The sequence below is a fragment of the Akebia trifoliata genome, unplaced genomic scaffold (genome assembly GCF_017979445.1).
Source record: "Akebia trifoliata isolate Shusen 1 unplaced genomic scaffold, ASM1797944v1 Contig00047, whole genome shotgun sequence".
Lineage (NCBI taxonomy): Eukaryota > Viridiplantae > Streptophyta > Magnoliopsida > Ranunculales > Lardizabalaceae > Akebia > Akebia trifoliata.
In genome coordinates, this window is record NW_028236805.1 from 25,899 (window position 1) to 50,628 (window position 24,730).

At 35.2% G+C, this 24,730-nt stretch overlaps 2 protein-coding genes and 1 pseudogene across 2 annotated transcripts; 2 read left to right on the top strand and 1 right to left on the bottom strand.

Annotated features, from left to right (window-relative positions):
- Positions 1–8,560: 8,560 nt before the first annotated feature.
- LOC147382083 (pathogenesis-related protein 1-like) lies at positions 8,561–9,300 on the top strand. Its single transcript, XM_086429581.1, has one exon. It carries the CDS (start codon positions 8,628–8,630, stop codon positions 9,108–9,110), a length of 483 nt encoding a protein of 160 aa, XP_086285707.1. The 5' UTR covers positions 8,561–8,627; the 3' UTR covers positions 9,111–9,300.
- Positions 9,301–11,057: 1,757 nt separating this feature from the next.
- LOC147382084 (putative copper-transporting ATPase HMA5) lies at positions 11,058–17,450 on the bottom strand (annotated as a pseudogene).
- Positions 17,451–22,353: 4,903 nt separating this feature from the next.
- LOC147382085 (pathogenesis-related protein 1-like) lies at positions 22,354–23,009 on the top strand. The gene has a single exon (XM_086429582.1). The coding sequence runs from the start codon at positions 22,369–22,371 to the stop codon at positions 22,852–22,854; it is 486 nt and encodes a 161-aa protein (XP_086285708.1). The 5' UTR covers positions 22,354–22,368; the 3' UTR covers positions 22,855–23,009.
- The last annotated feature ends 1,721 nt before the right edge of the window (positions 23,010–24,730 follow it).

The following is a 24,730-nucleotide window of genomic DNA, read 5'->3' on the forward strand; positions in this document are numbered from 1 at the left end:
TAAAAAAGCCTACCTTTCAACTTAGCATCATCCTCAACCGCAAAATGCGGAGAGTGCCTCGAGATTCATACTAAGAATTATGCTTTTTAAGGTAATCCAATGGTCATAACTAATCCCAATCCTCACGGAAAGGCAATTAGACCAGTTGTGGTCGTGGTGGTGGCAGTCCACCATATATTCCTTCTCAATTTCTCATGACCTAAAAATCATGACTCGGACCTGATACATGAACCCACATGTATTAAAGATTCATAATCTGATGGTCTCAAACATTTATTTCTTAGACTTTTTTGGAATAAGCATTTGATGGTTTGAAAGCATTTATTTCTTCAACTTTTTCTTGGAAAATAAGCATTTGAGGTTATTTATGAATTTAAAAAAAAAAAAAAAAAATCTTATGGGATAGTGTTAACATGTGTCCTAATCCCACATGTTAAAGTGCAATAAATACACTTTGGAAATTAGATTTTGTATCAAAATTACCCTTAAAAAATTAATTTTTTTACAAAAATACCCTCAGATTCAAATTAATCTTTTGAGGGTATTTTTTTTATAGGAAATTCAGTTATCAAGATGTAGTCAATGCACCTAAACATGTGCCGATAGGGCACATGTAAACAAAGCCCTTCTTTTGAATTTCTTGATGAATTTAATAGACCGGAACCAGACTAACCTCTTCTAAGGTACTGTAGCCATGTGAAATTTTGACGAAAAATAAAAAAGTGACTCATGTCATGTTTGGCACCAAATTAAAGTCTAACCATTGGCCAAAGACGTTCATGTTTGATAAGAAAGCCCTCTTTGTTTCATGGAAAATCTTTTTAGGTTGTGATTTGGATACAAGTTTAAGTTTAAGCCGCGTAATTTCAGCCAAAATAAATGCTCTCTGTATTGTTCCAAGGAAGTTTGGGCTGTTGTATCATGCATGTTCTGTTTAAAGTTCAAAAAAGACTGATAGAGGACAAGTTCTCAGACTCTGATGTTTCCGCTTTGATTTTTCTTGAGGGTGCCACGTGGCATTTTAATTAGTGGAGTCATTGAATAGTAGAAAATATTTTACCGTATGCATCCTAGAAAGAATGCTGATTTTGTAACTCAGCCTGATGAGATTATTCAAAAACTCACCGACGTGGCAGGTGTAAGAACCATAGATTTTTTTCCCCTCAAATAAACAACTGCACATGTTTTATGGGATTGTGCAATTGTGTATCCCGAGGGAAAAAAATCTATGATTCTTGTAAGGTACACGTCAGTTGAGTTTTTGAGTCCACATCACCTTGGCTCTAGTCCTACCAATTGTCATTATCATTGTTAAGAAAGTATTTTCTATAACTGTAATGATTTTGTAACTCAAAAACTCAAAAACTAATGGATATAATATATCATTTTTCTTCTCAATTATTTTCCTATTAAGATTACTAATCTAATTTACTTCTAAGAAATAGGTGTTGGAGTACATGTCATACTATAAGTCTCAATGAATGATATAAAAGAATATAATGTTCAACTTTAGAAGAAAATGAATCTACACGGTCCCTTGAGGCTTGCATTAATACTAGGGTTGCAACTCAAGTGGGTTGGGTCGGCTTGGTGATTAATTGTGGGATATGATCTTATCTCTCACACTTAACAATCTGATTTTAATCAAACGAAATCTTGATGGATTCAAGTCACATACCTTTAATGAAGCTTGAATAATAAGATTAGCAAAAATGAGATCTAACAATAAGCCTGTGGTGCTCTATAAACCGATGCAAAAAACAGATTTGAATCAAATTTGATAAAGAATCCTGATCCCTTGCTCTTCTTCCTCAATCGACGATCGATCTCATTTTTTGAAGCTATAATCTGCCTTAAGCCAAAACAGTGGTGCTTTACCATTTTCTTCTGTATGACCAAAACAATGAGATTCTCTTATGATCATATACAATAGAGGACATCTACCACTTCCCTCTTTAAAGAGTTTTCCTTTCCAATTCCACCCCATCATCAAATTGGAAAGAACTCTAAGAAGGTAAGAACTCTAAGACATCTAGGAAACCACAAGAACCTATTCAATTGAAATTTCTTTGATTGTAAGAAAATATTTCCAACTTAGTCCCCAATGTCCTTAGCCAATAACAATTTAATTCCTTTAAAAACTACTATTTGATTGAACAACAAAAAGATATTTTAATTTAAAGAAAATCCAAAATAAATAAATAGTTTTGATTAAAATTCCAACATTAACCTGCGCCCAACCCACACTTGACAAAACAACAACACGTGCCCGTCCCCGTGCCTAACACAACCTTGGGCATAAAATACTCAACCCATGTCCAACCCAGTTGGCTCATACCTCATTCATACTAGATAATTTAGTAATAACAATGACTTATAAAAAGATGAGTGGTATGTAAAAAAAATTTTTAATTTACAATTATTTGTCCTAAAGAAGATGATGACGATTAACAAAAGCTTGAAATGTGAATTGATAATGAGAAAAAAGAATATAATTTTAAATTATAACCATATTAAGTTCGGGTTTGGACAAATCATAAGCCCTTCCCTGGTTGGGAAAGACATGACTTGACGATATGGTGAGGGTACGACATTCATCGCATGTATCCACATCCTCCCTAATATGGCGTTGTAGGACGAATTGACCTCAATTACTACAAATTTGGTCATCACCACTTCGTGTCTTACTGCCACGAGTAGAATGACATCCTCAATAGATAACACATGGCTTCCATTGAACCTATACATACCGACCTCAACTTGCTCTAAATCTCCGAGCAGCCCCATTCGCTTGGTTGTTGATAAAAAGAGGATATCTACCGCATTTCCAACATCGATTAGGATTATTTTCAAGCCCATTGCCCCTACCACCAGTGTAACGACTAAGACATCGTTGTGCGGACTTTTCACCCCTTCCAAGTCCGTCTAAGTGAGTACTATTGCCTTATTTCCCCAGACTATCTTGGGTACCCGTGCCACGACTACCCTCTCCGAGATTTGATGGACTTTTCTCTCGTGATGTGACTTCCTAACTTTATTCCAATGTGAGATGTGAATGACCATATCAGACCCGAACTCCCTGACGATTGTGTTGACAACCCTTCGCTCTCTGTAATCTTGCGTTTGTGGCGATCTCCTTGGAGGTGGAGGTGGGGGATCTCGCCTCGTAGGCTCCTATACTATTGTTGTTACATATCGTATGAGCTTTCTTGATATACCATATCTTGGATTATGTGTTTCAATCTCCAACACTCATTGGTTGGATGATCTTCTACTCTATGGTATTCGTAGTACGACTTTCCATGTCTCCCCTGGTAATTCGGTGGTGGTGGGATGAAACTCGGATCCCCTTTATTATTCTTCAAGATTTTGAAAGGTATCTCGGTTAACGGCATCAGGATTCTCTTCGAGTTCTACGAACTTCGATTTGTGACTTCTCTCGTTCTTTTTCTCTCAGTTGCCTTCTCTTCCTCTTTCACCTTGTGCTGGACTTCTGCATTGGTCGAGGTAACTGCATGTATTATTGGTCATATTTCTCAGAGTTTCCTCCAAGGTAATATGTTTTTTAGTCATTACATGGAGATCTTCCAACCTTTCTAGCAGATTGGTAATCAATTCTTCGTGCAACTTGGTCCTCGGTGTAATCGCATTGACGTAAGCCTGAATTACCATGCCATCCTCAGGATTTTTTACCACTAATAACTACGTGTGGGAAACGTGTTGTAAACAAACGAATATTTTATTTCTCCTCATGCCTTAAGTAAAATAGGACGTTGACTTTGACCTTCTTGCATCAATTATGGATATATTGAGCCACGAACAACTTTTCTAGCTGTTGGAAGTTCTCAATCAAATCTTGAAGTAAGTCCTAGAACCAAGTGATAGCTCTTGATCTAGAGTAGACAGGAACATCTTGCAGAGGAGCTCATCATCTCCCTGATAAAGGACCATCAGATTCTTGTAATGCATAACATACTCAACCGGATCCTTGGTTTTGTTGAAAGAATCAAACTTTGAAACGCAGAACTTTCTCAGTGGTTCGACATTCTAGATTGTCTTTGTGAATGTCGATGTCTTCAGATCTCTGACTATTGAACGAGCTAGTTGTTTCATTTTCCCTCCCCTATTCGTAATAGCATCTCTTCGCTTTAGCAAGTCTTCCACTTCTTTGAGAGTCAAAGGATTCGGGTAAGTTGTGCCTTTGGTTGACCCGATTCTGTATGACCGAACCTCTGGATTATGATTTCCAGTTTGGTGCGTGAAATCATCGTTGTCCTTTCTATTCTCTGACTATTCTACTATTTATTACCGCAATTGCTCATTCTCTCTCTTGAGGGCTCTGATCTCGTCAGATTGTCGATCAATATTTTGTTGGAACTCTGCCCTAATCAACATCAGTAGAGTTTGAAAATCTTCCGCATGGTTTTGATTCCCTAATGCCTTGTGGACTGCAAGTGTCTGGCTCTCCAGGCTTAATTGTAGAGGCCATGTGTATGTCGTGTTTGCTACTTTCTTTCCCATAGACGACGTCAAATTGTAGTGGTCAATTTTGTGATTTTCTCTAGGTTGCTCATTCTTCGTATGATGCTTGATATCCCCAGAAACCTCCTATGTTCCTGTTACATAAAGTTTCCGATGCTTAAGTTAGATTTAATGTAAATCCTTAGAAAAGTAGGGTTTTTCGCAGAAAGATTATATACCTTTTTGATAGAGATTCATTTTATTTATAGAGAAAGAGTTCTAACCATACCTCCATTTTTCAAGATATTCGAATAGTACCAAATCTTTTTTCTAGGAGTTTCTTTGACTCTAATGCCCAAATCTCACAATTTCATGGATTAGTTTCTTTTCATTCGTGAACTTCTGAACTCTCGATCCCCATATTATCGTTGAAATTCTGACCCACTACTCAGGTATTGTTGAAAGAGAATGAACAATGGCTGTATTATTTAGGATGACACGTTGCATTCCTTTACATGTTAGAGAATTTATCCAACTTTCGATCACATTGTTGTACATGAAGGTAGGCAGTATTACTGAATATCTTTGTTTGTTTATGGAAATATATATATGGGTCATTAGGTTCTTCAGCCAACGTTAAAAGTTTCAGAATGGATGATTTTTTTTAGGATAATCTTTATGGTGAGGAGATTATCATCACAAAAAATTATCCCACTCTGAAACCTCTAACCCCATCAAAAGTAGTTTACAAATTAATGGTAAAAATCAACGACTCATAATTTTTCAACTTATAAATCACTTTTGATAGGATTAGAAATTTTAGAATTGATTGATTTTTTGTGAGGATGATCTCCCCACCATAGAGATCATCATCACAAATTTTTTTTTCCAAATCCTAAACTTTTAGTCCATATAGGATAAATTTTAGTTCCCACATTGGCTTTCAAACATTGATATATATATATATATATATATATATATATATATATATGGTAGGATCAACAAACCACTAAAAATGTGGCAGGATCAACAAACCATTAAAAATCCCATACTTTTTATCTTATATGTGTTAGAAGGTTCCATGAAATCTTGTTGTGATGTTGTATTGCCAACAAGCCAATCCATTTGAGCTCAACGACCCTTAGTAAAATCTTACTAAGTTAGTAACGAAAGTGTTTTTCATAGATTAATAATGCAGAGGAATAGGGAGATAGAGAAATAGTTCAAGAGAATTTGTGTAATTTATTAAATATTTAACAATAAATTAATAATTTTCTATGTTAAGGCTATTCAGGGTATTTTGCGTTAATCATTATGATTAAAATTTGAAAAAGTCATTTAATGAATAACATTTCAAACTGTGGGTCGAATGGTACATACTCTATGGTTGGAAACCATTGTTTTAAATCATGTCCGAGATCGAGATGACTTGTTCAATTTGTCTCAATATCGTCTACAAATGAGATAGAGTGAAAAGTCATCTCAAACCTGACGTGTTTCTCAAAAGTCACTCCATTGTCTCTTTGTTGAACGAGACGACTTGAATAAATTGAACAACTCGTTTGAGATGATTCTATCTCGTTCATTGATGAGATAAAACGTCAAAACGAGTACTGAAACCATGTTGGAAATCTTTTGGTATGTGCATTTACAAATATGACCTTCAGAGTCATTTTCCCTCAAAAAAAATATGGGACAATGCTAATGTCCCAATACAGTCTTAGACGTTAGCATTATATCATAGTCAACGCAACAATCAACATTAGGAAATGAACAACACAAAACCAACATCTTTGTTAGGGCTTAAAATGGATAGGGTTCAAGTTAGATATGAGTATATCCATGTTCGAATTTTTTATTTTGTTCTATATTCAAATTTGACTCGAATCCATATTCGGATCCGAAATCTGACTCAGATCCTGCTAGGTAAAATCATATCTGAACCATTTTATTTTTACCAAATCCATATTGGATTCCAACCCAACCAAATTAATTGATTCAGGTCGGTCGAGTTGGATAATTTTGAACTATTTAAGGTTATTTCAATAAAAATAAATAAATGTGTGACTTGAACTTAAGACCTTATTTATTTATTTATTGAGGAAGCCTTTTGTCACTGTGTCCAACACTTGTTGGTTGAAAAAAAATACTCACCAAAATTTAAAATATAACTTATAAAGTATTATATCATTCGGTTCTAGGTGGATATAGGGATGGATTCGTATCCCACTCGGGTCAAGGGGCACTAAAACATATTCTACATTTGATATACTTGAAGGAACCAAGCCCGTTAAATTTGTACTTGGATAAAATTTGACCCATTTTAAGTCTTATTTTTTTTTTTCCTATATAGGTTAGAAGTTTCGAAATGTATTGATTTTTTGTGAGAATGATCTCTTTGGTGAGGAGATTATCTTCACAAAACATCAACCCAATATGAAGCTTCTAACTCCCATAAAAGTGGTTTAGAATTGTGGATCATCTATTTTTTACCATCAATTTGTAAACCATTTTTGATTGGGTTAGAAGTTTCAGATTGACTGATTTTTTATAAGGATGATATCTTCTTTTTAAGCCATATGGGACAAATTTATGTTCCCAACGTTGGTTGCTAAACACTACCCTATATATAGGGTCAAGTTCCACATCAAAAAACGTAGCCAAAGTATTTTGTCCTATATGGGCTAAAAGATTTGGAATATGTTGATTTTTTTTTTCTGAGGATGATCTCTTTGGTCACCATCACAAAAATCAGCCCATTCTAAAACTTCTAAACCCACTTTAGAAGTTGAAGAATTGTGGACTGTTAATTTGTAAACCACTTTTGATGGGTTTAGAAATTTCGAAATGAGCTGATTCTTTTTTGTGACGATGATTTCTATTTTCACAAAAAATCAGCCCATTTTGAAACTTTTAGCTTATATAGGACAAAACTTAATTTGGCTCCCTCCTTAAATATTAGCATTCTCCCTCATATTCTTCTTTCAATAATACCCCTTGTCCATTATGTCTTTTAGTGAAAAAAAAAAAAAAAAGTAGGTTAATTTTTTACATAATAAATACTAAGACATTTTAAATGCATTGTTTGCAATAAATGTTTTTATAATCAATATCAACAAAATAAATGCATTTATTAAAGGATACTAAATATATTTATTATGTAAAATATCAACATACCATTTTTTTTTTTTTTACTAAAAAATAAAAATGGATAGGAGTATTATTGAAAAAAAAATGATAGAGAATGTTAATGTTCCCATGAAATCTTCGTATTAGCATTCCCTTATATATATATATATATATATTCTCTGTCTTATGTTCAATGATGCTTTTTAATCTTTAATTAGAGTGATAAATAATTTTAGTAATTGAGGTGTAATAAATAAAAGTTGAGATGCCAATTAGAACTCTAAAAAAGTTCCATCCTTTTACCTTCCATTCGCAAACTACAATTGTGCTTTGGGATTCGGAACTTGCAATACTCTCGAAGGTCATCCGACGCTCTGAACCCTAAGCATGAATGGTGATAATCTAATCTATTTTTTTGACTTTTCTGTGTCCAACGAAAGGTTAACCTGGGAGGCTAAACATAGGTTTCTAGGTATCCTTTACTCAGCGTATCTCTTCAAATCTGGGCCGTTGACATCGATGGTCGCACGCCAGAATTTTCCGTCTTTTCTTAGCTTCCAAAGAAATTTCAGCATCCATCATTCATCTAGCGGTCTCATTGACGACCCCAGTGTTTGTGGTCCTCAGCCATCATCGAGAGGCAATTGAACCAGTCGTTGGGGCCTGTTTTTTCCTTCATTATTGTTCTCTTCTTGTGATCTTATTAAAGTTAAGCAGCTTTTCAAGTAATCGGTAACTTAAAACCTCTTCTGTAGGCCACTTTTACAAGTAATCTTGTTTATATGAAACATACATTGGATTGACCTTAGTTCTACCACCCAATTTAAGGGGGCGGGAGCGGATGCGGGGGGGGGGGGGGGGGGGGGGGGGAATTTAGTCTTTTAAACTTTTTTTCCTTTATAATTTAGGTTTATATCCATTTTCTCCACTATTTTTTTCCTATAAATACCCTACCCATGTGTTTCATGTTTCATCAACGAAACCAAATATATTGCCTATACTAAATTATAGAGAGAAAGAGAGAGAGAGAGGGGAAGATGGGGTTGTGTAAGCTTGCATTACTAGTAGTGTGTCTAATAGGCTTAGCTCTGATGCAAGTCTCCCAAGCCCAAGACTCCCCACAAGACTACATTAACGCCCACAACGCGGCTCGTTCCCAAGTGGGGGTCGGTCCAATGACATGGGACACCAACGTTGAAGCGTACGCTCAGAGCTACGCCAATCAGAGGGCTGGAGATTGCAATCTAATGCACTCTAGTGGACCTTATGGTGAGAATCTTGCCGGGAGTAGTGGTGACCTCTCTGGCACAGATTCTGTCAACTTATGGGTTGGGGAGAGACAATACTACGATTACAACTCGAACACATGTAACGGGGGAGAATGCCTGCACTACACTCAGGTGGTGTGGCGAAATTCGGTTCGTCTTGGGTGTGCTAAGGTTAGATGCAGCACTGGGGGTACCTTTGTCATATGCAGCTATGACCCCCCAGGCAACTTTCAAGGAGAACATCCTTACTAAGACATTTATGTCTGAGCGTTTCTTATTTAATTTAATTACGGTTCTGATGTAGAATAAGTTGGTGGATTGTGTTTCCTGTTTATGTGCCGATTTCAATTTTGGCCGTCCATGCTGCTATTAGTAGATTAATAGGTATGCATAAATTCAAGGGAAATGAAGTTATATATTATATTTCTTATGAGGTGCAACATTTTATCTGTCCATGGTGAAGAAGAACTGTGATAATCTGACTACCCCACATGGCAAACTCAATCGACTGACGTGATAAGTTTGGGAATGGTAGATCTGCGTTCCTCAGGATACACGGCTGCACTTCCCTATAAAAAGTGTATCTCAAGAGAATCATGTATCTCGAGGAGCGCAGATCTATGCTTCCCGAACTTGTCATGTCAAGTAGTCCATTGAGTATACCACGTGGATAGTCAGGTTATCACGACTCAATGAAGAACTAAAGGCGTTCTGGCTTTAAAACTATGTCTAATTTAGAATAATAATAAACTGACTCAAAATAAATAAAATAACTATATGAATCCTGATATATATTGGAGCAAGATTCTTTCACAGAACCCCAAATCATTCACATAAGGCTTGATGATGAAGGTTTAAATACTTGAACCCATGCTAACTGTTCGGATACCAGTCCAGTTCTTCGCATCGGTTTAGCAACCTAATATTGGATTTATTCAACCGAAACAGCACGTGTGTCGTGATGGTTGAGATCATCAAGTTGATCTAACAATTGGAGAAATGTGTCATCTCATCATACACTTATTGAGGATGCAAGTGACTTAACATTTTGTACATCTCTCAAAAAAAAAAAATATTCTCATTTCAATATGTGTTACCACTCCTTGTCTGATATGGCGAAGCAAAAATGCCAAATCAAACATGGATCCACCGAATCCAGCGGAATCGTCACTTAAAATTTAGTATTTTTTAAGAAATTACTAAAAAGAACTTAACACCCGTGATTATCCAACGTTTTAGGCTTTGAGTACTAAGAAGGGTAAGGCTAGCCTTATTGACTTAGCAAAGTTTGGGTCGTTCAATGCATATAAAATCATGATCTGACGTCACAAGGATGTAGACTATGAACTTTAGAGGAAAAAAATAAACTTAAAAAAGATAATTTTCAGTCAGGATAAAAATATTTTCAAAACAGTGGTTCAAGCCGAAATAAAAATATATTTTAGAAATAAAAATTTTTGGATATAATTTTTTCCATGAAATCTAGATGGTTGTGGTGTTGGATTGCCAATTTGGTATTCCATTTGAGTTCAATAACCCTTTGTAAGATTTGAATTTCTACAATATATCTTGTAGTTAGAATATGCATGTATATACGTCATATTTGACGAAAAACGACGGGCCAAAGCCGTCGTTTTTTTAAGAACTATGACAGCCCCCGCCGTCGCAAGAGTAGTTGTAAATATCGATGTCGTTTTTAGTGAACGACGGTTGGAACGTGTCAAAAAACTGTTGTAGAAAACGACGGATATGGTCATTTAAAATAAAACGACGGCCCAAACCCGTCATTTTTTTTGTCGAATTTAAATTTAATTAATTGATATAAACGACGGCTTAAAGCGGTCGTTCTTGTGTCAAACTTTTTTATAAGCATATGATATTCATTTTGGAATGATCGTTGCTCAATATAGTACATAGCTGTTAGTGGGGGCGAACCATAATAGAAATATCATAGGTAAACTCTTTGGGGTTGTACGTTACCTCCATGATAAAAGCAAATGTGATGCTTGTTACCAATTGCCTTTTTGTATTCTTCAATTTCTTTTCATCGCTGTTGTAGGCTTATGAAAGTTAATAAATCATAATTAATACTATGAATGACTTCAATATATTGCCTTCAAACAATGTTTAATAAACACTCAAGAGTAACTTCAATCCAAATCCATTTTCTTATAAACAGATGAGCATCACTAGCTACTGTAAGTTATGTTCATAGCATAAAAACCTTACATCAAACTTCAATACCTAGTAAAATAACATGACAAGATATTAGTCTTCAGCAAACTTAACTATTACACATGAATATATATATATACAAAGCTAAAGCAACTATATCATGATTGGTTACTCAACCTGGATCCCACTAATCTCTAGGTTGTCCAAGCTCGTGGGTCTTCTATAATTCTTCAACAAGAGAGAACATCAAACAACACTAACTGATGAGGCTGCCATTGCAGCCCTAGCAATCCATGGAGGTAGACGGAATCTAGTAGATGGGAAAAGGACACCAGCAGCAATCGGAATGCCGAGAAGATTGTAACCCAAAGCCCAAATGTAGTTCAAACGAATGCGGGAAAAAGTTTTCTTGGAGAGGTCAATGGCAGTTATCACGTCTTCCAAGTTGCTCTTCATGAGGACGATGTCAGTTGCCTCAATAGCGATGTCTGTACGAGCACCAATTGCCATTCCAACATCAACAGCCACAAGGGCTGGTGAGTTGTTGATTCCATCTCCAACCATTGCCACAGTTAGGCCCGAACTCTGTAGATAATTAAATCATATTAAAATAAAGTTAACCCAAATTCAAATTCACTAAGTTAAACGTTACGAAGAAAAAAGATGGAAATATAGATTAATTCCAAATGTAGGTGTTAACCGACCAACTACTCCAAAAGACCATCTTTAGGAGATGGGGAGAGCTATGAGTATAAGAGGGTCAGGGACTTAACTGAGGTGTGACACACCCGAGAGTGGAGGAAAATGTACACTCAACATTCCCCCTCATCCATAAGGGTGGAAAGAATCGAACCCCTGACCTATATGAACCTAGTGCTCTGATACCATGTCAACCAATGAACTACTCCAAAAGAACGATCTTTTGGTGAGGGGGAGAACTATGAATATAAAAGGGTCACGGGGATTAACTGGGGTATGACACACCCGAGAGTGGAGGACAATATACACTCCACAGTAGGAAAAGGATAAAGAACATTAGCTAACAAATACAAGTATTTATTTGTTAAACACACAAAGATAACAACCGTATGCAAAATATGATTAATGTTTATACCTGTAACTCCTTTACTTTCTCTGCTTTTTGGTCAGGCTTGGCCTCAGCAACAACACTCTCAATCTCAATCCCAACCTCCTTAGCAATGGAATGTGCCATGCCCCAATTGTCACCTGTCACCATAATGCTCCTCACATTCATAGACTTGGGAATGGATATAACATCTTGAGCACTCGGTTTTAATGGATCGGATATGGCTATTACTCCAACTACCTGCCCATCAATAGATACCAGAATCCCGGTTTGCGCCATCTCTTCAGCTTCTGCAAGAATATCTTCTGCATCGACGGGAACATGAATGTTTGAATCCAACATGAGAATCTTGTTTCCCACAATTATTTCCTTGTTTTTAACTTTAGCTTTCACACCATGGCCAGTAATAGAGAGAAATTCTTGTACTTCTGGCCAGACATTGTTCTCCTCATATTCTCTGAATTTCTTGGCGAACTCGACAATGGCCTTGGCTAGTGGGTGCTCGCTGTTTGCCTAATAAGATCATAGAATACCAACTTCTTTGAAGTCATTCTTTGTTTGATCAGTTTGATAATAAAAAAAAACTCAAGTGAACTAAATCGATTTTTTCTTGGGACAAAATCAACTGCACTGAATCGCTGTCTGAGACCAACAATGCAATATGTCAAAGAATACAGCTAGCTTTGGTCAATAATAGAATGCAAATATTAATAAGTTGAGCCCAAGTTTTAAACATTATTTAACCATTACTAACAATAATGATTTCTTTGAACGAACAAGTGAAAAGCAAAGAAAGTGAGGCTTACCTCTGTTGCAGCAACCAATTCATAGAAATCATGAAGTACCATGTTTTGCAAGAGCCTTGTGTTGACAACTACAGGCTTTCCAGTGATGAGAGTCCCTGTCTTGTCAAATACAATGCAATTTACCTGCAAAGATAAAATTAATCCTTATAACTTCTATTATTAATTAAAAAATTTGAGTTGAGATTGTAAAATAGAACATAACTAGAGCGAGAACTGTAGTCATAATGGTCGGCATTAGTATAATAAAGAAGATAAAAAAACATTATATATTCAAATTTTCCATCTAATCTAGATACTTATAACATGGCTTGCTAAAACCAAAATGAATCTCAAGAATCACCAGCTCTAATATTCTTTCTCCACTCAATGCTGATTTCATCACTTTCATTGGACTTTAAAATCCTAAGACTTTTGAAATATAGCTATAAAAAACATGAAAGTAATATGGAATAATTCATTGACCTCATGTGTACTCTCCAATGCTTTGAAATATAGCTCCAACTGAAGAATGAAAGGATAATAACCTGAAAATATGAAATATTAATTATTGTCAAGACTTGAAACAAAATTATACATCGACCAAACAAGAAAGAGAGGAAAAAGTTATATTCTTACCAGAGGCACAAAATACTTTGAGATACGATCAGCAAACTTCTGCACAGGAGCTTTGGCCATCTTTACAGATTCGACAAGTCGAACAATCTGTGACAGAGCACTCTCAGAGCCAACTCTTGTAACTTGAACATGTAACACCTCGTTCTTATTCAAAATCTCTCTTATCACCGTATCTCCTTTCCTTTTTGCCACTGGTCGGGCTTCTCCTGTTATCATACTCTCGTTGACATGACTTTGCCCCCATATAAAATAAGAGAGATTCTATTATTCCCCGAACACGACCCTGACTATTAGGACCACAAACCTATACAAAAAGTGTATGGTATCAATACCTACTAACGATATGATATCATACTTACTAATATCAATGCCTACTACACAACAGTATATCATAATTATAAAATATCCTAATTATATCAACACATCTTGATATCACCACTTTCCCCTAATTTATTTTATCAGAGAAGGAATCATCCTACAAGTGACAGATGGGTTTTGCTACAGGGATAAAGTAGCATTTACGAGGCATTGTCTCCCTCAAGGTGGTTGTACTTCAACTAAAGGTTTCTACTAGGACTATTGAACACGCCCATGGTGCTTGCCTCCAATCATACGTATGGACATATCCATGGTTTCAAAACTTGGTCTCTAGATCTGACTCAGGTATGCTTGAGACCAAGACAAGATGATGAAAGCCTATACTCAACAAATCAGCTCATTTTGAAATTTCTAGTCTCATGAAAAATGGTTACAAACTAACGATTAAAAATTGACGATTCACGATTCTTCAACTTATAAACTAGGGTTAGAAATTTCATAATAAACTGATTTTTTGCCATGATAGTCTCCTCACCATAAAGATCATCCTCATAAAAAAAAATCATCTCAATCCGAAAATTTTAACTCATATAATATAAAACACTTTATCTAGGAATTTGACAGATGAAAGTTGCACACACACACACACACACGCATCTATATATATATATATATAATATATATATATATATATATATATATTATATATATATATATATATATATATATGTATGAGGGGTCCATTCAAATGTGTCTGAACCCCAAAATTGGTTTCTAAGTTTAAATTGAGTTGGCGATAAGCAGGCTTGCTGAATAAGAAGTCAGTTGGGCAGTGCTCATTAAGGAATAGTTCCCTCTCTGATTGCCTTTATCAATTGTTTGTCTGATACAAACCTCAAGAGGGGAGACTAACTACATCAATAATTCCAACTAGAAGTAAAAAACTCGATTAGGGAACTCCATCAAATAGTCATTTGAGATAAGAGGGATTCTTAAACATACGATGTACTTAAGCTTACAGTAACAAAATTATATATAGAAGTAATTCCATTTTCTACATAGGGACATTCTAAGTCTCCAATCACATTTTGAGGAGCAAATCCTTTGTAGCTCATTTTCCCTATAACTCTTTGTAGCTATTACTCTATGATCCACGAAGCATCCAATAGAAAAAAATAAAAATAAACAACAACTCAATCTTGAACTCATGGTTTATATCAAATTTGAAAATATATAATATATATCTATCAATTTTTTTCTTTGCTTAGATCAAAGTGTTTGAAAATTGTCGATCATTGAAAATTCTTAAATTTAAACGATTAGACGCAACTATTAATTTTATGATGTGGCACACCCTTAATTGTTAATAGCTACAAGAAAATTGGGCTACAAATTTGCCCCCCACATTTGATGCATGACTTTCAAATGTTGGTGTAAAAGAATTCCCTAGAAAAGGGAGAGGTCTTGTGTTCAAGCCCCTCATTGGCTACCTAGAAGGATTTATCCCTCTTTGCCTGTTATGTGTGGTTTGTGGGGTATTGCATGTACTCGGTGGATTTAGACGAGATATGATGCTCCAAGTGGCCAGTTGGCTTACCCCTACTAGTTGGGCCTATTGTTTAGAACCTCTGCCGTTCAAAAAAGAATAGACTTCATTGATGATTCATTGATTATTATGATACATCCTATTTGAATTATATAAGATTCAAAATATTTATATAACACAACTGAGTTGGAACAGTTGTGTGTGACACAAACTTCCCATTATCTACAATTTTGTGGGTTAAACCTCCCATCAAGATATAGTGTAATGGGACCCACGTTATTTATTTTATTCTTCACCTTTTCTAATTTTATTATATTTTCTCTTCAACCTCTTTAATAGTTTTCATCTCTTACTTTTAGCTCCTTAACCTGAAAAAGGATGCCCCATCCTCTAACTTCACTATATTTTTTCTTTCACCCTTTTAATTTTAATTTTTTTTTAATAATACCCATTCAGTCAAGTTATAATTTTTTGGGACCCACGTTATTTCATTTATTCTTCACTTCCTCTAATTTTACTATATTTTCTATTTTACCCTTTTAATTAACTTTATTATTTTTCATATTTTACTTTTTTTATGTCAAATTTTTTTTAATAATATTTTTCCAATTTTATTTTTTTCGCTTTTACCCCCCTTAACTTGAAAGAGGATGTCCGTGCCTACGGCAGGGATGAATTCTAATTCATGAATATGGATAGATAATTAATCCAATGTTATATATTTAATGGGTCCCGTTCGGCACCCTAAGTTTTACCACACACTTTAACAAACGCGTTTTGTCTTACATGGGTTAGAAGTTTCGGAATGAGCTGATTTTTGGTGAGGATGATCTCTATGATGAGGAGATCATCCTCACCAAAAATCAGCTCATTCCAAAACTTCTAACCCCATCAAAATTGATTTACAAAAAATGGACGGTCCACGATTTTTCAACGTGTAAACATAGGGCTAAACATTTCGAAATGGGCTGATTTTTGGGGAGGATGATCTTCTAATCATAGAGATCATCCTCACCAAAAATCAGCTCATTCCAAAACTTCTAACCCATGTAGGACAAAAAACGTTTGTTAAAGTGTGTGGTAAAACTTAGGGTGCTGAACATTTCCCATATTTAATTGATGCAAATCTAGAATTTCAAGTTAGGTGTGAGATACACCTTATATTGATGAACAATGCCAAAGTGACTCGCAAGACACTGTGTTCGATATTGAGTTGACGTGGAGCTGTACGCTCAGAGCCATAGATGATTTTCACTCATAAAAGCATGAATCATCCTACACTGACTTCCTTGGAGACCGTGTTCAACAATGCATTGACATGAAAATTTATACGGAACCTTAGATTGTTTTCCTCGAGATACAAGGTGAAAAATCTATGATTCTTTGCACACTGTAACGTCAGTGCAGTTTTGAACGCGTGTCCACGGAGGTCAGTTCAGCATTTTCCTAAATGCCGCAATGGTTCTGAGACAGCTAGATGTTGTGACAGTGTTGAACACAGTGTCATAGGTAGTCACTTTAGCATTTTTTATATTGATATGGTCCATCTTTCACAGTCTATCACGTTATTAATTGGGATGAGATATGGGCATTCGTGATTCCATCCGGCATCTACATGTGCAATCATGCATCTACATGTGTTTCTCATCACATCCCAGCCGTACCCAAAACATGTGTTTGACGATTCATCCCTGCTGCCTCTACGTCAAAGTCGTTGTAGATAAGAAAAATCTTTCCACCCAAAAAAAAAAAAAAAAAAACTAGTCTTTTTTTCACACTTTAGAAGTTTTTTAAGCTCATCCAATGGCTATAACCCATATAAGGATGACGACTATGGGCTGGATGACATCACTATATTATTCATTCATTGACGCTGCCCGGCCTAACTGTTAGTAGTCCCTAGTCCTCACGGAAAGGCAATTAAAGTAGACTCTAGGGTGGCGGCGGTGGCCCTTCATTTTTGTTTTCTTCTCATGGCCAACTATTACTCTTAAGTTGCTTCCAGCCAAGTCATCGTTCTTCCACATGCCTCTGTTATAACCCATAATGTAACAGACTGTGTTGAGATAAAAGGATTTGTGTGTGTGTGCGCGCATGTGTATAAGTTGTGAGTTTGATATCCAGTATGATCATTAATTTCTTAGGGGCCACCCACGAGGGTGCTCTCTCACTTACCTGGTGCGTGCGATGTGCGGGTGTTGCACTTGCCTCCCGACTAGTCCTTGGACATGACCATGGTCTAAGGAATGGGTAAAGCGCACATATGGGCCTGGTTCGCTGTCTACAACGACACCAAATTATCAAAAAATAAAAATAAATAAATTTTTTTAGAGATATTTAGGAGAACACCACCAACTTTTGATGAAATTACAATTTCTGCTCACTGTTCTTTTTAATTACCAAAAAACCCAGTTAGATTGTCACTTTATAAACATGCCATCAAGTCACTTGAAAAACCTATCCATATTCACGTTTTGGTAATTAAAATGAACATGAATCATAATTTTGTCAAATTCGGCTCACAAATTGGTAATTTACCAAAATTTTTAATTTTAGAAGAAAAAAAATTGCTTCTAGAGAAGTCCATCTGGATTTGACTTTTCTCTTAGGTAGAATTAACTAGAGCCTAATAACTATCATAAACGTTTCAACATGGCTATATGAGTCACTAGCTATTCATGCATCCTAACCTAAACAAGGCTTGCTAGACTAGTCCGTATAAAATGAAGAAAAATGCTAAACTGGCTTCCTACAACTTTGCCCCTGATACTATCCTGAGTGAGCTTTCTACCACATTATTGTATTGGCAGAAAGAATAGAGACGGTTTTATTGGATTTCTTAATTTCTAATGTAGTGCAACAAGTCCAGGTAAGACCCAGATTCAGACTAGCAATGGATTTATTAGCATAATTTGAAGAGGAGATCTGTTCTTGAATGGAAAAGTCGAGATCTTCCAGATTTATAGAAAGCTATGGATTTTTGGATTTTTCATTTTAAACCTAATTCCTTTGTTCACCCTATTTTTCAGAATTTTTTTTATTAATTTAAGAAAAGTTTAGTTTTGTTAATTACTTTAGCTATAAAAGTCAAAATGGAAGTGGATCCTCCATGGTATGTAGTACAATTCCCTGTAGTACTCAGTAGCACTTTCTCCATGGAAGAGAGAGAACCATAATATGAAAAGATAGCATCGCAACTCTCTTGTGATCAGGGTTTAGATTTGATTTAAAAAAATATCGAAATGAAAGGTTTTTTTTTTTTTTTTTGCTAGATCCATGTCTTTAAAATGAATGGCTATTAAACTCTTAATTTTTTAAAAGTGAGATTTTTATTGTATCACTGACGTGGCACTCTTTCAACTGTCTAAACAATGTTAGAGGGTATTACAAGGAACTTGTGCTACAAATGATTTGTTTCCAGTCAAAATCATGCACAGTCGATTCCTTTTCATTTCTAAGGTTAAGTAGAATTTATTTTCATCCTTAATTTCAATTTTTTGTACTATTTTTAGTATTTTTTCTATTTTGACTATTTTCGTGTTTTTTCAGAAATAAGACTCTTTTATATAAATAGTATTGTAACTCCATATGCGGGGACATATTTGATTAATAAAATTTATATTTTAAAGAGTTTTCTCTTTATTTTTCTAATTATTTGGTATTCTGTGTAAATCAACAAGTTTTTTACATTCATTTGTTTGGTATTTTTTGAGAATCAATGAACTAATTAGAATATTATATTTTGCCTTACATCAATTTATGTAGAAAAAATATATTTATTTTTTTGGGCATTTTTTGTTTGAGCCTCATGAAAAACATGACCACCACGCATGCATGAGAGGCCCATCCATGTCCTTGCACCAAATCAATACCCTTATTATATTTATGTATTTGTTAATGGCTTACATGCATAATTTAATTGATAGATTAAAATCAGAAGAAATCAATCAAATATTTGGATATCTTCTGCTTCAAAATTTTTTTTTTCCTAATTTGGCATGAAAATGATAGATACCTTGTACCTTCTTGTATCCTTTTGCAATGAGAAAATTATATTTTCTTTATAAAAAAAGATATAATATACAAGAATATAATGTAAAAAATTATCAGAAAATAAATCTACACAATCTCTGAAATGATCTCATGCGGCTCACAATGCACAAGTCAGGCAGTTACACATGATTAAAGTGCACGGACCATGGTTGTGTTATGATTTTGAGCTACAAGGTGCAAGCCATACTTGTTAGTGCTAATCGTTTGATTATGAGAGTTGATCATGAACATGATCGTTCCTGATTCCTTGTGGCTCTTTTCAACGGTCAGGAGAGTGCCAAGTCAATAAGACGATAAAAGTTCTGAAGTTTATCTATCGGATTTTGTTAAAGTTCTAAAGTGTATTTATTGCACTTTAACGTGTGCGTTAACAAGACACATGATAATAATATATTTTGGCCTTCTGTAGTGTCTAACAAAAGGGAAATTCCTTTAGCTTACAAAAAAGTCAACTCATGTTTTCACAAAATCCAAAATCGACCAATCACACGAAAGCACGTGTATCAAGGTGTCCCTAATTTACAATACTATCCTCTTTAGGCTTTGTGCCACTAATCATTTGGATTATGTGAAATCCCGGATTGATTTTTTGTGAATAAAATATCTCTCAACGATATATTAAATGGGCAGATAAATATAGGTTTCCTAGGGATCGTTTCCCCATAACATCTCTTCAAATCTCCGCCGTTGACATTGTCTCATAGTAGAATCTTCCATATTTTCCTTCTAAAGAAATTTCAGATTCCATTATTCATTTGGCCACTTCATTAATGACAAGTGTTTGGGGTCCTTACACATTATCGAGAAGCCATTGAACCAGTCGTTGGGGCCTATTTTTCCTTTATTATTGTTATCTTCTCGTGATCTTAGTGCCAAGTTGCTTTCAGGTAATTGAACCCTCTAAATTCCATTGAAAATTTCAGATAAAAATAAATTCATAAAACAATTTATTTTGAGTTTGATCCAAGGTTTTAAAAAAGGACGGATACCGAATTTCCACCTCACTCTCAAACTTAGAATTAAAATTCAACTGTGAAAAATTAATATCTTTATTCAAATTTTTTATTTCAACGTTCTTAGAATTTTCTCCTCTACAACCCTAAACCATCGGATCAAGCTTTTTCGATGCCACAAGGTGAGCCCAAGAAATCTTAGTAAGGGTGAAATCCTTACTAACACAGAAAGGCTAGTGGGGCTCTTTATTTTTCATTCGCAAACCTCAATAGTACTAGTGGAAGTCATCCAACGGTCTGAACCCTAAGGATGAAAGATGATAATATTTTTAATTTGGACTTTTCCAGTGTTCCAACAAAAGTCGAAAGGCAGGATTGCACAGCAGAATTCTCCTAGGGAATGTTTTGTAGGGATCATTCACTATGTGAAAACTAAAAGTTTTGACGGGCCAAAGCCCATAAATTTTAGAAACCAAATTTCGACAGTTCATGGCAGTTGAAATTTTTATGTTCTTCAATTCAATGGCTTAGAGACATCAAATTAAATTTCTCCTATCTTCCATTAATTTGATGGTTTCAGTCCATCAAAAACAAAATTTTAACCATGAAAATTTTGACACCTTGGCCTGTCAAATATAGGCTATTTCACACCATGATTTTTAAAGCATAACTTCAAATCTCAGCCGTTGATATGATTGCACAGCAGAATTTTCCTATTTTCCTAACTTCCAAAGAAATTTCAGCATCCATCATTCATTTAGCAGCCTCATTGACCCAAGTGTTTGTAGTCGAGAAGCAATTGAACGAGTCGTTCCATCATTATTGTTCTCTTATCGTGATCTTAGTGTCAAGTTGCTTTCAGGTAATTGAACCCTCTAAATTCCATTGAAAATTTCAGAGAAGAAAAAAATCATAAAACAATTTATTTTGAGTTTGATCCAAGGTTTTGAAAAAGGATGGATACCGAACTTCCACCTCACTCTCAAACTTAGAATTAAAATTCAATTATGAAAAATTACTCTCTTTATTTGAAAAAAAAATTTCAACATACATAGAATTTTCTCCTCTACAACCCTAAAGTATCAGATCATACTTTTTGGATGCCACAAGGTGCGCCTAAGGAACCTTAGTAAGGGTGAAATCCTTAGTAACTTAGAAAGGCTAGTAGGGCTCTCTATTTTCATTCCCAAACCTCAATGGTGCCAGTGGAAGTCATCCAACGGTCTGAACCCTAAGGATGAAAGATAATAATATATTTAATTTGGACTTTTCCAGTGTCCCAACAAAAGTCAAATTTTCCGTATTTTCCTAGCTTCCAAAGAAATTTCAGCATCCATCATTCATTTAGTAGCCTCATTGACCCAAGTGTTTGTAGTCGAGGGGCAATTGAACCAGTCGTTGGGGCCTATTTTTTCCTTCATTGTTGTTCTATTCTTGTGATGGTAGTGTCAAGCTGCTTTCAAGTAATCGGTGACTCAAAAACTCTTCTGTATGCCACTATTAATTATATATGAAACATACATTTGGATTGGCCTATGGTCTACCACCCATTCCAAGGGTGAAAAATGGAACCATTGTAGATTTTTTTTTTTTTGCTAAGTAAACCTTTTTAGATAGTCTCACTATAACAAGGATAAAGATTGTAAGATAGTGAATTTAGTCTTTCAAAGTTACCTCACTAACATTTCTTCATTTTCAAATCTTGTTCTATTCCTTTTTTTTCCACCATAGTTATCATGAAAGAACTTAAGACATTAGTCATTAATTAATGTGTGTCTGATGACATTTGAGCCAAACTGATGACATTTCTTTATTTTTTTGCTTCAAAGTTTTGCTTTATATCCATTTTCTCCTATATTTTTCCTATAAATACCCTACCTATGTGTCTCACGTTTCATCAAGGAAACCAAATATATTGCCTATAGAAAATTATAGAGAGAAAGAGAGAGAGGGGAAGATGGGGTTGTGCAACCTTGCATTACTAGTAGTGTGTCTAATAGGCGTAGGTCTGATGCAAGTATCCCAAGCCCAAGACTCCCCACAAGACTATATTAACGCCCACAATGCGGCTCGTTCCAAAGTGGGGGTCGGTCCTATGAAATGGGATCCCACGGTTGCGGGATACGCTCAGAACTACGCTAATCAAAGAGCTGGCGATTGCAGACTAGTGCACTCGGGTGGACGCTATGGTGAGAATATTGCCTGGGGTAGTGGTGACCTCTCCGGCACAGATTCTGTGAATATGTGGGTAGGGGAGAAAAAAGACTACGACTACAACTCGAATACGTGTAGGGCAGGAGCTGTTTGCGGGCACTACACTCAGGTGGTGTGGCGCAAATCGGTCCGTCTTGGGTGTGCTAAGGTTAGATGTAGCACTGGGGGCACCTTCGTCATTTGCAGTTATGATCCCCCAGGCAACTTTAATGGAGAACGTCCTTACTAAGATGATGTAATGGTTCTGATGTAGAATAAGTTGGTGGATTTCGTTTCCCGTTTATGTTCGGGTTATGATTTTGTCCATCCATGTTGCGATTAGCGCATATAAAGAAATAAACTAAAGAGTAAAGAAGTTAAATATTATATTTCTTATTATAAAAACGTACATGTGCATGGGTTTTGTTTCCTGTAAGAATGACATTAGATGTTAACCTTGTAACACAAATTATAATGGTTAAAAGTGATCCTCAAGATAAGCATCATTGGAATATGTATTGATGAGATACACAAAAAATCTCTAATATTGAATTTTGTGTTTGCACAGCCAAGGTCTTGTGTAATTCCTTGAGTCAAAGGAACGCGAAATGTAGATTTTCTTAAATTGTTTTCCTTTAATTGTTATCAGAATTCAGAACTGCCCGTGTGGTGTTTCCTTTATGCTACGTGACTAGTACTAATTAAACCCAAATAAAAAAGGGTTGCACTTGGTCTGCGGCCAGTGTAAAATTTGGTACAAAGAAAGGCCAACTGAGGAACCCATGTCCAATACTTGTTCAGACATGGGTCCTTTTCTTTGCATTTGTTGAGCAACCTAATTACGTATGTATTATATTTTTTAAATTGGAATACTAGACTGACTTGAATTTCCATCATGATGGCTAAGGTCATCTAGTCTAACGGTTGGAGAAAACTATGCCGCACGTAGTTTGCACTCACAATTTCCATTTACATTTTCATATAATAGGAATATACTAGCCTCCAACGAGATTTGAAGCACGGGTTCTAACCAATCCCCACACGTGTTTGTGTTTCCTACATGTGTTTCTCATTCCATCTCAACCGTTCGTTGAATGCTGTGTTCAAAGTCGTTGGAGATGAGAAAAGTCCTTCCACAAAAAAAAAAAAAAAAAGTGATTACTTGTAGAATCAACCGCAAACTGCGCAAAGTATCTCGGGATTCACATTATTAAACTTTTTGAAGCTCATCCAATGGCCTGAACCTAATGATGACGACTATGGATGACGCTACCAATTTCCTTCGACAGACCTCAGCATCCATGCATCTAACAACCTCATCCTCATTTCATACAGTTTTTTAGGATCCATTTTAATCACTAAATATTTCCAAACTAAGACTCGGGTTCATTTCAAGAAGCTCGGCCTCAAAACTCAATTGAGCCCATTTGTAAATTTAGCAAATCATTGAGTCAATCCATGAAATCGATGGAATTAGCTCCAAATTGCATTTAGAAACTCAAGAGAGAACTATGTTGCCATACTGTTACTATTATTTATTTTAAATACTGAAAATTAATTTTAAATTCTATTTTTGTAAAGTACATCATGTAATAGGAACTTCTTAAATTGCTTTCATAATTTTTATTGTCTTAGTCAATTAATCAATCCACTTTTGTAAATACACATATGTTTAATGTCAAATTCTATTGAATTTATATATGATACAAAAGATCCAATATGGATAGATAGTCCATTAAACTAATCTAGCTAATTGATCCTAATTAATGCAAAAATTCTAGATTTTCAAGATATATGACGAGTCAAGCATCTTAATATTATGAAAAACACTTTCCTTTCTAATTAAGTAAGATTTGAAATCTTACTAAAGGTCCTCGTTGAGTGGATAACCAAATTGGCAATCCAACAGGACAGTTCTCTAAGTTTCAAAATAATAATAGATGGCTACTGAATACTTAAATTTAAAATTATAAATTAAATGATGAAAAATAATATTTTTTTAATTTTTTTAATATTTGAAATTCATAGAATTTTGTCCTTTACAATCTTAAGGCACCCGATCGTGTTTTTTAGATGCCACAAAATAAGTTGAATGACCCTTAGTAAGATTAGCTCTACTCTAATAT